The sequence below is a fragment of the Artemia sp. Qi Xiang Cuo genome, chromosome 8, assembly GCF_049724085.1.
Source record: "Artemia sp. Qi Xiang Cuo chromosome 8, ASM4972408v1, whole genome shotgun sequence".
NCBI lineage: Eukaryota > Metazoa > Arthropoda > Branchiopoda > Anostraca > Artemiidae > Artemia > Artemia sp. Qi Xiang Cuo.
The window spans coordinates 42,183,777-42,198,028 of NC_142801.1; the positions used below are offsets into that span (position 1 = coordinate 42,183,777).

General features: G+C 36.6%; 2 protein-coding genes across 2 annotated transcripts in view; one reads left to right on the plus strand and one right to left on the minus strand.

The window, feature by feature from the left end:
• Positions 1-2,014: 2,014 nt before the first annotated feature.
• Positions 2,015-14,252, plus strand: part of LOC148949426 (NFX1-type zinc finger-containing protein 1-like) — a 292,710-nt gene continuing 280,472 nt past the window's right edge. The window contains exon 1 of the mRNA XM_089093454.1: positions 2,015-2,956. The gene's annotated coding sequence lies outside the window, so the exon portion shown is untranslated. The remainder of the gene's footprint in view (positions 2,957-14,252) is intronic.
• LOC148949427 (uncharacterized) overlaps positions 10,196-14,252 on the minus strand; it is a 64,777-nt gene continuing 60,720 nt past the window's right edge. Inside the window, exon 3 of the mRNA XM_089092971.1 lies at positions 10,196-10,362. Coding sequence (XP_088949097.1) covers positions 10,235-10,362 — 128 coding nt within the window. The 3' untranslated portion in view covers positions 10,196-10,234. The remainder of the gene's footprint in view (positions 10,363-14,252) is intronic.

Genomic DNA, 14,252 nt, shown 5'->3' on the forward strand with positions numbered 1-14,252 from the left:
AAACTTTTTATTCTATACATACTTGTTGTAATTTTAAGGAAAACAGAGTTGCAATAGTATTTGGTCTGAATAAGGCGACCTGATACCTTTAGGAGTCAGTTTGGGGTATTCTAAGAATTTCACGGGTATTTGCATAATAAGTCTTGGAATTAACGTTTTTTTATTAAAAAGTATTTTGAAAATTAATTTTCAAACATAACGAGTCTTGTGTTCAAATTTAATCTTTTATTCTATGGGGATTACCTGACTAGTTTACCAAAGAAAGTTCCGTTTGGCAGGCATAAATACTAAACAGTAGCCAAAATTTTGTTCAGAAATGAGTCACATCACAGCAGGTGCTTTGGTAAGTTACTAATATGTCAAGGAAATAGCTTCAGTTGTTAAATGGCATTCAATCAGATCATAGTGAAGGCAGAGTAATGAAGGAAAGTGTGCAACTGATATGTCCCAAAAATTTTCAATGAAGAGGAAAGGATTTTTTTTGCTACAGTTTAACATTTATGCTGTGAACTGATCTTAATCTCTTCGACTCTGAAATGGCATTGACATCAGCTGCACAAAGCCGGACCAAGGGTAAAATATTTCTTGTGGGCTATCCCATTTACCACACCACCGGTTGTAAACTACCCTCAAATCGTCAAGATTTGTGTCTTTATTTTATAATTTACGTGCTATGAAATTAACTTTAAGAGAGTCAGCAAAACTTGTCATACGAGAATTGTTCATTTTTTGGGAGAAAGCTCGAATTCCGACTAAACAAGAGCAAAATTCAATTAATAAGCTTGAAAAACTTCATACTGAGTGGAGAACACTTCAAAAAGACCATAAGAAAACATCGGAAACGATCAAGAACAAATTTGAACAGTTCGTTGAAAAGCTGGACTATCTCTTTGATATTGCTCAACAAGATGCCTCGGCTCTGACGAAATCGGAAGAAGATAAGTCGTTTCTCGTGAAACAGAGGCAGAAGGGCCGCCCAGGTTCAATGACAGGAGCGGATCTCAAGTTGTTTCGAGCTGAAGAAATCAAGGCGCAAAAGGAACTTGCAAAAGTGAACTGAAAAATCCAAGAAGAAACTTTTGATATTGGTAAGTTTGTTTTATTATTATTAGTCTAAGAAATAGATACTAGATATTTTTAAATAATACCGCTTCCATGTCCTTTTTCCCTAAAATCCCCCGATCAAAATTTTAAGATATCCATTTTGTTCAACATAGTTGAAAAGTCCCAGAAATTCCCAAAGTCCTAAAAAGTGTTAAGAACCTTACCTTGAATAACAAGTTACTGAAAGGGGGGGGGCTTGATATACAGAATAATTTATGTTCGTTTTGAAATTTAATGTTACTCCTTACTTTCAGTTGAAAACTTGCTTTCTTAATTTAATTGATAATTATAAGATGGTAATTTAGTACCTATGAATTATTACTATTATGCTAAAACAACAAGTTTTTATAGTCTTTTTTCTCTTTCTTAGATACGGATGATGAAGACGAGTTCGAAGAAGGAGAAAAAGACACTGAAGAGGACAGCATCTACCAGGAATTTGGGATCTTGGAGGAAATGAACGTCCCTGAAGAAGCTGTAAAAGATCCAGGACCATCTGAAACCAGGAGGATGAAAATCTCATTTGCAAGGGGTGTTAAAGATATTTTAAACATGAAATTGTCCATTTTGTTAGATCGATGTAAGGTATCCGACAGAAATGCCACGAGAATATTAATAGCTACTCTAGTGAACATTCTCTGTCTAGGTCTTTACATTTTCGCTATTATTTGGCATTTTTGAGGATTAGTTAGATCTCATATGAAAATAAGAGTGGAGAAAGCATTCAAATGTGAACTAAGGAGATGTGAACTAGAGGCCAGAGCCGTATCCAAGATTTTTGTTCAGGGGAGGGGGAAGGTTACAAAAAAGCTTAAAAACGCATAAAAAAAATGTATTTTCATGCATTCCTATTACACGTTTACGAGTCGGACAAACATTTAAGGGGGGGTCAAATCCCCTAGCCCCTCCCCTGAATATGGTCTAGGTGGAGGAAATAAACAAAACTGCCGAAGATCTGGAAGATGCAACCAGGCGGTTTAATAGTTAAATATTGTACCGACTTGTAATAAATTGAGAGGGAATAGTAAATATGGACTTGGTCCCAGTTAAAGATAGGAACAGGGCCACAATTGTCGATAAGGAAAGAGTTAAAGGGAGATGGATAGAACATATTGAGAATGTACTAAACAGTGGTAAAATTACAGGAAAAGATATAGAAAAGAATGAAAAAGTTTGTGACACTTTGGACACGAAAGAAAATTTATTTTGCGAGGAAGAATTAATGATAGTATTAAAAGAATTAAAAAATAACAAGGCCCCAGTGTTTCTTAAGTAAAATGTTAAAGTTAAGTAAAATGGTTATGAGATTAGAGATAAGTTGCAGACCATTATGAATATGATTTTTGAAAAAGGGGAAGGACCTAGAAATTTTAGGAAAACTAATTAAACCCCTCTATAACAAAGGTGATAAGAGTGAGTGTGGTAATTATCAAGGCATTATCCTGGTTTCTGTAGGAACCAAATTACTTAGTATTATCATACTTTTTACACTTATAGATTTTATAAATAAAGTTTTAAGAGAAGAACAGCGTGGTTTTAGAAAGGGTAGAGGATTCGTAGACCAAATTTTCACTCTTAGATTAATAACTGAGAAATGCCAGAGTCATCAAAAACCATTCCAGTCCGGTCCATTTTCTGTCGGTTCACTAAATATTTGCTTTGGTTACCATCTTGGCATCGGAATTCTTCATTGATCAGCAAATTCAAACTCGCTGACCCTGGTCTTGCAATTTCTAAATCAATTGCCAAGCATAACGGAAAGCTCAAACTTCACAGAATGATTAGTGTCATGCTCCAATTCAATAGTGTTTAGTTTTTTTTTATGTCATGACTATATTTAGTGCAGTAATATGTAAGTTTGTTTCTAATTCATGTTTTATTTTTATAGTTAGTTGTCTTTGCTATGACAAGAGATAGTGCAGTAACTGGTTTCTTGTTCGTGTTTTTTTTTTTTATTATTTTCTTTTTCCTCTACTCCGTCTTATCATGTTATGTAAATGATGAGTGTTCAATAAATAAATAAATAGAGTCCTCAGTTTTATGCATTACAAGCAAGCATCTGATTCAGCTGATAGAAGAGCTTTAACAAAGGCCCTATTCTTGTATGGTATGCCAGATAAACGCATTGCACCGATTAGTGGTGAATTGAATTTACTGAAAAATTGAATTGAATTTATTGAAAAAGACCTATCACTGAATACCAAAGTCAACGGTAAATTACACATAAAAATTAACGAGTACTTCAATAAATCCTCCTTCGTAAGGCTCTATGGCCAGGAAAAAAAAAACGGGGAAAAAAATTAAACAAATACCTTCATCAAACATTTTTAAAAAGATAAATTCACATCACCAAACCAAACAATACCCCCCCCCCCCCAAAAAAAAAATCCAAGCTAGGCAAGGGAGTAATACATGAATCCCCCCAGAAAAATAAATTACAAAACAAATCCGGAGGCATCGAATCGTAGGAGAACCGAGGAAAAAATTAATTATTTGCAAGAAAATCTCTAACATACTTTTTGAAGATACCAAACGAGTGGCAGCCCCGCATAGATTCCGGGAGATTGTTCCAAATCATATTACAAGCTATCAGAGGGTTAAAGTCAGACCGTATTGACGGAGTATAAGGTACTTGTAAATTATTGGAAGTACGGAAAAAATAAGTGAATTACTCGGAAATAAAAATATATTATTACATAGGGCAGCAGGAAGCTGGTCATGTAACCTCAAAAAATTAAAAGAAGCATAAGACAGTAAATAGCGAGATCTCAAGTGAAGCAAGGGTTTAAGTTGGGACCAGTTAGTATCCTGTATAAAAGTCCTTACTTTATCATATAGTTTTGAAAGTGGCTTCAGTGATGAGGTAAAAGTTGACATCCAAATAATAGAACAGTATGAAACATAAGGCTGAACTAGGCTGTAGAATAGGATCCTAAGTTTTGACCCTGGAAAATGTGTTTCAATTTTCTAAGGATCCCAAGGCTTCTGGAGACTTTCATTTTAATCGGGTCAATATGAGGCTTGAAGGAGAGATTTTGATCAAGCAAGACGCCTAGGAATTGAGCGCAACGATCCCTAAGCCTATTAAGGGATTCCCTCGATACATGTATTTCATTTAAACCAGAACAAGCCCTAGAAACTATTAAGAAAATAAGAAAACATGACTTTCCAACATTTAAGACAAGGTAATTAACACAAACTTATTAATGATTCTTCCAAAAAGGGCAACCCGATTTGAGCGGATCTCAGCTTCAGTTTTACTATGTGTGCCAGAAGTACAGCTATCATCTACGCATGCTTTAAAGGTATCGGAGAAAGGCGAACTGATGTCAAAACAAGTGAATTATGTAGGTTTACAATGAAAACAGAAAGAGGTGGATCTCTAATCTTTAACGACATTTATAAGGCCATTAACGTAAATTTGAAAGAGTATATGCCCAATCACAGATCCTTATGGAACACCGAACTTTATTTCAGACGAGTTGAAAAAGAGAGGATCAACCGAGATAATTCGACCAGATAGTTATGATAGAAACCAAGAATAAATACTCCCTCGGATCCCAATATGGTATAGTTTCCAAAGAAGAATCGTGTGTGTTATTGAATCAAATGCTTTTCGTACATCGAGAAAAAGAGCAGCAGGTGTCATACCAGAGTCCAGAGATGTATGTATATAATTCAAAAGATTCACATATGCATGCTCAGTTGAGTGCTTTGCCCTAAAAGCAAACTGGGAATCATTGAAAAAAATGTTTAGAATTAAGAAAATCAAGAAGTCGAGAGAGCATAGCTTTTTCAAAAAATTTATTAAACACTGATAAGAGATACATAGGACGATAACTAGCATGGTTATTCCGTGATCCAACATTAAAAAGTGTAATAACACGAGCACACTTTAAAGCATTTGGGAAGACACCCTTTTCAAAAGACATATTGACAAGTCTCATAAGAGCAGAAGCGATGGCAGGAAGAATGAACTTGACAACCTTAGTAGAAATACGGTCTGGGCCAGAAGATGAATAGCCCTTCAAACCATTAATTTAAGACGAGGAGGTCCAAGATCAGACCTAAAATAATTTAGAGAAGAAGGAATTACAGAAGAGGCTGTAGTTTTTCCGATATTAACAAAGTAAGAAGTAAGGGCGTCTTGCAATTTAAGCTCAATCTCTGCGATTTTACCATCAATCAAAACCCTTGAAGGGACAGAAGGGGGCCGAGAAGATGGCCTAATAACAGAATTGATTACTTGCCATGTTTTCTTAATGTCTTTACCGCACACAGAGAATTGTAAACTTTTCTATAAGGTTTGAAAATTGAAGTCGATAATCGCGTGAAGATGGCTTAGAGGACCTGTAAGCCTTCCAAAAGTTATTTTTTTCTTTCTAGCTCCTATGGAGTCCATGAGTCATCCAAGGATTCAAAGGGGTTGTTCTCTTCGATCCTGGATTAAACTGGAATGCACAACAAGTATTTGATATAATTTCTTTCAAAGAGTCATAAAAACAATTAAAAGTGAATTTACATCAGATTCATTTTCAAATATACCCCGCGAATGATTTGCCAAACACGATCTAAGCAGAGCCAATTTCTGATCATTAAATTTTAAAGACGAAAAACGAGCTCCCTAAAGCCTCCTAGGTAAGGAGTCAGAAAAATCATAAGCGGAAAAAACCGGTAAATGGTCTGAGATATCACTCATCAAAACAGAATTTTGCACCAAAGTCAACGATGAAAAAACGTTATCAAGCAAAGAAGCAGTGGCATCAGTTATGCGTGCTGGAATGCATGCTAAAGGTAATTTACCACAAGCAAGCATAGATGAGAGAAAGTCCAAGGATGAAAAAGACCTTTAGTTGTACAAATTAATATTAATGTCGCCCATAATTACAAATTCACATGGATGTTGTTGGATTGCTTCCAAAATCTCATCAAGAATCTGAAGGAAAGAGGGAACTGACCCACTAGGAGACCAGTATATATTGCCAACAATCAGAGGTTTATTTTGGGTTTTAATCCCAACAAACATGGATTCGAAAATCCCTTTTTCATTTCTTGACAGGTCATGTCTTACAGAGTACTTATGATATTCCGAAACATAAACAGCAAGGCCACCATTACCCATCCTACTACGGTTCAAATACTCCATCTTATACCCAGGGAGATGCAATGGAGATACAGTTTTGAATCGAGGACAGTCTCACAAAGAACAATAAAATCGGGGTGGCCAGTACGTACTATTTGTTTTAACTCATCAAATGAAGAGCAAAGACCTTGAACATTTAGCTGAAGTACAGACAAACTACCACTTCGTTTGGAAACTTCATCCAAATCTAAAATATACTTACTAATGGCTGAAAAATAGGAATTTGATGTAAAGTTATTATACAGACCTACTGAATTACTTATTAGACTAAGAACATCAATTGGTTTATTTTGAAGCTGAAGTAGTCACTCACCCAAGGAGAGGATGTCACCGAAGATTGAGGCAAGTTCAAATTACCATCAAACTAGGATTCATCACGTCCCCCCCCATCTTGGAATGGCTCCATTTTAAAAAAACAAACAAAACAGAAATGAAAAAACAACGATATAACATAGAACAAAAACAAAAAGCTTAAAACTTGTTTCATGTTGAACGAATTTTTCTAGAAGAGGTCGCTTCGTTAAAACACTACCGTACCATTAATGTTCCAGGAAAAATTTTGCATAATAGAATCACTCATTTATTAACTATAGCCTCTGTGACTGGACGCTTAAACGCGCACGAAGGGTGGTCAGCTGAGCCACATAGGCTGCACTTCATAGGTTTCTTGGACGGATTGTCTTTAGCTTTTGGATGATCACCAGAACATCTTGCACATTTGGGAGGATTCTTACACAATTTCGCGACGTGACTGAATTGCTGATAGTTATAACATTGCATAGGCAGAAACTTGAACTCGCTAATGACGTGGGCACTCATATCCAACCAATAAACTTTCAAGAGAGGCTTGTTCGAGATGTGCCTTTTCAGCAAATTTGAGCCGAAAGGAGCGCGTTCTAACTAGCTGCTTAGCTTCAGAGCAGTTTGTAACTAGCTGAATAAGATCATCCAGATGTAAGGTTTTCAGGGGTCTGGCGAACAATTCCAAAATATGATGGGCTTTTCACTTTGGCATTCGAAGATTGATCATGATCGTTGAAAGCGAGTTCCACTGACTGAGCAGCATGTTTATCAGACAAAATAAGCCGCCAAGCATCCTTACGGGGCTTTAATTCAATAATACGATCACTACTGATCCCACAAATTTTACTAATAAAGTCTTTTCGCGATACGGGATCGTCAAGATCTTGGGGTTGGTTCTTCAAGACTACTGCATAGGTGAGATTTGAAGCCTGGGACGACCCCTTATGCGACAAACCAACATTAGCCTTGAGCATTTCAGAATACACTAGATTATTAAACCTTAGGCATAACTCACTGACTTTTCGAGTAAGTCTAGCAGTTGTTTCACTGGGCACTATAGGCACCTCATCAGGTTAAAAATGACAAAACGAGTAGGACCACTTTACGCTCATCACAGAGATCAAGACATCTAATCATATCTCAGACATTATCAAACAGCTTTTGTCTATCTGTAGCACGTGTAGAAACGGCAGTTTCAGTCCACAACAATTTCTTGGCTGTAAGTATCAAATCAGCGGCAAAATCTCACAAGCAGTTTTCGCAATATCAATACGTTCTATCCTAATTTACATGAATATTTTGATGAACTTTGTCCTAAGGAACACAGCAAAAGCAATGGGAGAATACGGAATCCAATTGGGAGGAATGATCTCCTGTACTTAGATTTACTAACGAGTTAAGCGTCCTGGATGAAAATGTTAGCAAAATAAATGAACGTTTAGGGATTTTGCGAGTTCAGGATACAAGAATAAGTCACAAAAACTGGGAAACATTTAAGGTGAAGAGGGGATGTTCGGTAACGAGAAGATCGATCAAGTGGAAAACATCACGTACCTGGGCAGTATTATTAGTAAAGAGGGTGGGTGCAGTGAAGATCTTAAAAGTATAATAGCCAAGGTTCAGGGTGTATTTCCACAATTAAAAAAGTATGGAAGAATAGGAAGATAAGTCTGCGAACCAAGATTAGAATATTGGAAGTTACAGTGTGGACAGCGGTCAAGTAAGAATCTGAAGCGTGGGCACTCAGAATAGCAGAGGAGGGTTTCCTAGATGCTTTCCAGAGAAACTGCCGAAGGATTGTTTTGGATACCCGACTGACTAACCGTATCTCAAACAGTAAGCTGTACGAAAAATGTGGTTAAATCTTACTTTCTAGGGCTATATTGAGTGAAAGGTTGAAATGGCTAGGGTACGTTATGCGGATGAAGGACGATAGATTTCCGAATATTGTCCTTGTTGGCCAACCAACTAGGGTCAAACCAAAAGCAGGTTGTCCCCGGATGGGATGGGAGGATGTCGTAAGGAAAGATTTAAGGCAAATGGGAACTTCCTGGGAGAGCGTAAAGAAGGAGGCTTTGAATATATTAGGATGGAAGAGGATCGTACGTAGCTGTGTCAGACCCAGGCAGCTTTGTGCTGCGGTGAGTTGATAGTAGTAGTAACAGTTAGATCTCGGATGCAAAAAATTTAATTTTCTTACATGTATACACGTCTATGTCCAATTCAGATGTTGACCATGTTGCAACATCTGTTAATCTCCCCACTTCACCAGTTGAGATTGCGCTGGACTTTCCGATCCTGCTGGATGTCTTATTATTCAACAATCCAGTCTTTCATCGGGCTTCCCGGCCTAGTAGTGATTCTCACACGCAAAACCCTTAGGATAGACCTCTCAGGCCCAGCGCGTAGAATTGATCCTCATGGACTAAGAATCAGCCAAAAAGGGAATATGTTATTCAGACTTTCCGTAATCTGAGCCCCCGTCATTCTGTGCAACTTCAGTTCCCTCCAAATAAGGGCCTCCCATCAACCTCAATGTCAACTCTAATTCCAGTCCGTAACGGTGCCCTCGAAGAAGCGGCTTCATCCCTAATGTCTTCAACAACAACATTATGAAAACACAAGACAGCTATCCCTCATCTAGCTTTCTCAACGCTGTTGAAATTTCAAGATCGTTTATTGGACAACGAAGTAAGTCTCAGCCAGACTCCTGTCCGACTTTCTGAAACATTCTCATGTTTGCAGTCTATTTATAACAAAGCTAGTCTGAGGTTTAACCCCCAAAGTTGGAAGTTTTACTTTTCAATTGCAAGAATGACAATCCTTCCAGTATCAGACACGGTAATTGTAAGTTCAAACCAGCTGACAAAAGAGATATCCGAGAATGCCAATAGGTACCTATTGGTATTAATAAGAAGATACAACATACCTGCTCCCTCTTGATTTCACATCTTGAACGTCAAATCCACAGCTCCTATACTCTAACCGTCAAAGAAACTATACGATTCAACCATTTACCCCTGTCAGGTATCTAAAAGCCTATGTTTTGCCACACGCGCTATACACAACCCCATTCTAAAAACTTCTGACAAGCCGGGACAGGTCTTAAATCCACTCTTTAGTCTTACAATTTGCTGAGTATGTCCTAAAATTGCCATCATAGACCTGGAATAGTTTCATAGTTCGGCGCTACAACTTAGTAGCGCTGTTACAGACTTTAGTTACTGATTAGCTTACTATCCGACAAAAAATTAAATCCATAGTTATTGCGCGAAAACCGGCGAATCTGCTTGCATAGATTTCCTTTTTTACCTTTTTTCTTTTGTTTCCTTTTATTGTTCTTTTTTACCCTGTCATTGTACACTTGTTAAATTCGGGCGTCTTTATATACATTATTTTTGTGCCCTCTAAAATTATAAATACAATTTTTTTTTTTTTTTGGCACAACAACATTAACTTCGGAAACAAACAAAAAAAAGCGTTCTTCTAGTAAAATTCTTTCTGTCTTGTATTCACTCTGAACTTAAAACACGAAAATAAAAATCCTTAGCATAAAAAAGCTGACGTAGTCTACATATACAAAACACAGTCAAAACATAGCATCAGTGGGGTGCAATAATAAAAGAAAGAGCAACTTACAAAAATATTTTTTGTCCACGCATCAGCAGTAATGGAGTATTGACTTCATTTTCCTGTAAGTTTATCTTCAATACTTGAACTTAGTCCAAATAGCCAGCATTCGCAAATTATTTTTTCATCGATGAAGGTTTTCAGAACTGAAATTCTTATACAAGGAGTTCCTTGGTTTTTTCCTTAAAAATTGAAAAATCAGTAGAAGTTAAATAGACTACAGACTAAAAAACTGGGACCAGAATAAATTTGATCAACGGCTACCCCTCCATGCATTTTTTTTTCAATAAATTGGCTAAAAAATAAATAAATTGGCCCAAAAATAAAGAGTGCACCTAAAAGAATTTCCAAAAACGAGTTGCCGCAGTCCAAACAGTCCGAAAAAGAACCCTCAATCATTGGGTACGTCCCAAAACAATTTTATTTTAAAACAAAAAGGTTGGAAGGACTTACCACAAATTATACAAAATAACTATGAGTATCTTCAGCTCATGAGCTATCTGACACTATTTCCACTTACTGAACAACGAAATAACAACGAAAACTTCTTTAGCAACAGTTTTTTCTTTGGAACCGTCTTCATCCAAATCCTGGAAAAAACTATTCCCTCGAAAGCTTCAAAATCTTGTTTTAGTTCTCCTGCAGAATTATTACAATATAATCGAGACAATTCAAATGTAGATATTAAAATAATATATTCTGAATCTTGAATATGTCTATGCACACACGCATACACACACACACACACACACACACACACACACACACACACACACACACACACACACACACACACACACACACACACACACACACACACACACACACACACACACACACACACACACACACACACACACACACACACACACACACACACACACACACACACACACACACACACACACACACACACACACACACACACACACACACACACACACACACACACACACACACACACACACACACACACACACACACACACACACACACACACACACACACACACACACACACACACACACACACACACACACACACACACACACACACACACACACACACACACACACACACACACACACACACACACACACACACACACACACACACACACACACACACACACACACACACACACACACACACACACACACACACACACACACACACACACACACACACACACACACACACACACACACACACACACACACACACACACACATATATATATATATATATATATATATATATATATATATATATATATATATATATATATATATATATATATAACATAGAAAATTAATAATGAATTTTCAGAAGGCAGTGAATAAAATACAATATACGACCTTATCAAATATTCGGGGATCAAAAAGACATTAGAAATTGGAAATGACGGAATATGCTTGCTATCAGTACGATTCGTATTACAATGAGTAGGTTTGATGGCAATAGCTTTAAGGACACCAAAAGTGCTAATATGTTTTATTATCATCACAAAGTAGTTTCAGATGGGGGAGGGATGAGTTTGATGTTATGGAGGGGAGGAGGGATTAAGAACCATTTTTAAGTCTTCACATTCACAGATCCAATTAAGAGGGTACACAAGCTATCAAGAGATTGTTCAAGGCTAACACTGTAACATGATGCACACAGTCGATACACTTGATTTTTTTTTCTTGTTAAAGTTCCATAGGGCTAAGAATTCAATTTTTTTTTGGTGGAACGAAGAAAGATATTTTGATATTTTGTGGCTCCATATCCCTTCTGCTAAGCATGACAGACAATTGCATTATCATCCCTCCCCTTCAAACATACTCCGAAAGTATCAGATAAAAAAAAAATAAACAAGAAAAACGGGTTTTAATTTTTATAAAGCAGTGAATACATATAAAACACTTAATTAAACAAAAATGCTCCGAATATTTCGGCCCTACGTCCGGGAGCCTTTCTCAACGGAAAAAAAAAATATATATATTCCTTTTGTTCGTTGGTTAACTCTTTTTTGCTTAAATTAATCACCCCAGGGCCTGGGAAATGATTAGGCTTATACATTGATAGTTTTTGTTTTTCTTGTTCAGTTTTTAACTGCAAAAATTTTTGGTTTAGAAACGTTTATCTTTCAGCACATGGTTTAAGTTTAGTAAATTTACCTTTCTCGTGTGCTTCTCCTCATTATATGTATTTAAATGATACTTAAGACAGAAAGATTTTGGAATTATTTTATTTACTTTTTACTTTTCTAAAAACTTTTGTTGTGTAATTACATTTTCATGTTTTTTTGGAATTATAAAATAATTCAAAAATCTTTCTGTCTTAAGTATCATTTAAATACATATAATGAGGAGAAGCATACGAGAAAGATAAATTTATTAAACTTAAACCATGTGCTGAAAGACAAATGTTTCCAGAGATCACAAGTTGTAAAAGAAATAGATTTTTCAAAACATAGCCTTGGTGATTTTCTTAATACAAATGATTTCCAACAAATTATATCAATCTTCAAAAATTCTTTTGAACATGTTCTAATATTATTTAGGGAAAGACTAAACCAAAAATATTTGCAGTTAAAAACGGAACAAGAAAAACAAAAACTATCAATGTATAAGCCTAATCATTTCCCAGGCCCTGGGGTGATTAATTTAAGCAAAAAAGAGTTAACCAACGAACGAAAGGAATATATATTTTTTTTTCTGTTGAGAAAGGCTCCCGGACGTGGGGCCGAAATATTCGGAGTATTTTTGTTTAATTAAGTGTTTTATATGTATTCACTACTTTATAAAAATTAAAACCCGTTTTTCTTGTTTAAATTTTTTGTAAATGGAAAAGCAGTGTGGTCTAAGAAATTATTTCCAGATAAAGTTTTACAAGTTATTCAGATAATGCAGTTGCACAATTTTGATAGCCTGAGTGAACATGGTTACTTTCGGTCTGTATCACTACTTACCAGGAATAGGTCCTAGCAAACAGTAGCTCACAGTGCCAACAATTTCAAACAGAATAGAAGCCAAAGCGTTTAAACCCTTCTACACTGCCCCCTCCTCCAATTCAAAGCTCGAGGTTCACTTGTCCAAACACTCCCTGAAGCTTTCAAATTGATCCCTAGAGCTGTTTCAACTGCACCGCGATAGTTTACTGTGAATATACTACAGGTCCCACAGGGGCCTAGAGTTTTAACAATTTTAATTGGATTAAAAAAACATGTTTACTCCCCCCATGTCAAAAGTTGGGACTCACTAGCTATCCCCTTCTACACTCACTAAATTTTAACCTAATACCCCTAATCATGACACGAACCCTTACAAAGGACTTTATAGATTTCATTCTCCAATCAATTAGGTCCCCTCCCAGGTTTCTACAAACATCCCCTCTAAAAGAAATCCCGGAAAAGTTTTTAGCCCTATATCTGGCTCCATTTTTGGTAAACGACACCTCTTTCTATTTTTACTTCTGCATAGGGTGTCTGATAGCCTATAGACTTAATGATATAAATTTGACACCAATTGAAAAATTTTTTGGCCTTTTTTATGGGGGGGGGGGGGAGCCTGCCCTGGAAGAATTTTTTGTACATTAGGTTCCATTTTATCCCAGATTTGCCCCTCAATCACTCGGACAATCTGTCTTGGCTTTTTCTACTATTAGCCATGTCTTGATGCGTGCAAAATACTTGATTTTAATTCAATAGATTTATCTTATTCCTTTTATTCCAATTTATATCAAAATCTTGATCTAAACTATCGAGGTGTAGGGGGGGGGGCGGGCAGCGAAAAAAGGGCAAGGAAGGGGGACTGCTTGTTCTCCAATCACTCTCGAGTCTTTAAAAGGGCAGAGGAACTATCAATTTTCAGTCGAATGAAACCCTCCAAAGTTCCTTCGACTACCCCTTCTACACGAAGTGACCGGGAAAATCAAATATTTGCTTAGGCAGCACTAGACATTACACATTAGGACATTACACCGAAACAGTCTTAGTTTGTACTTACCATTCAAAACTTATAATAACCAGTTTGCTGAACTTATGGAATTCAAAGCACAGTTTACCACAAATAAGTGACTGAATAAA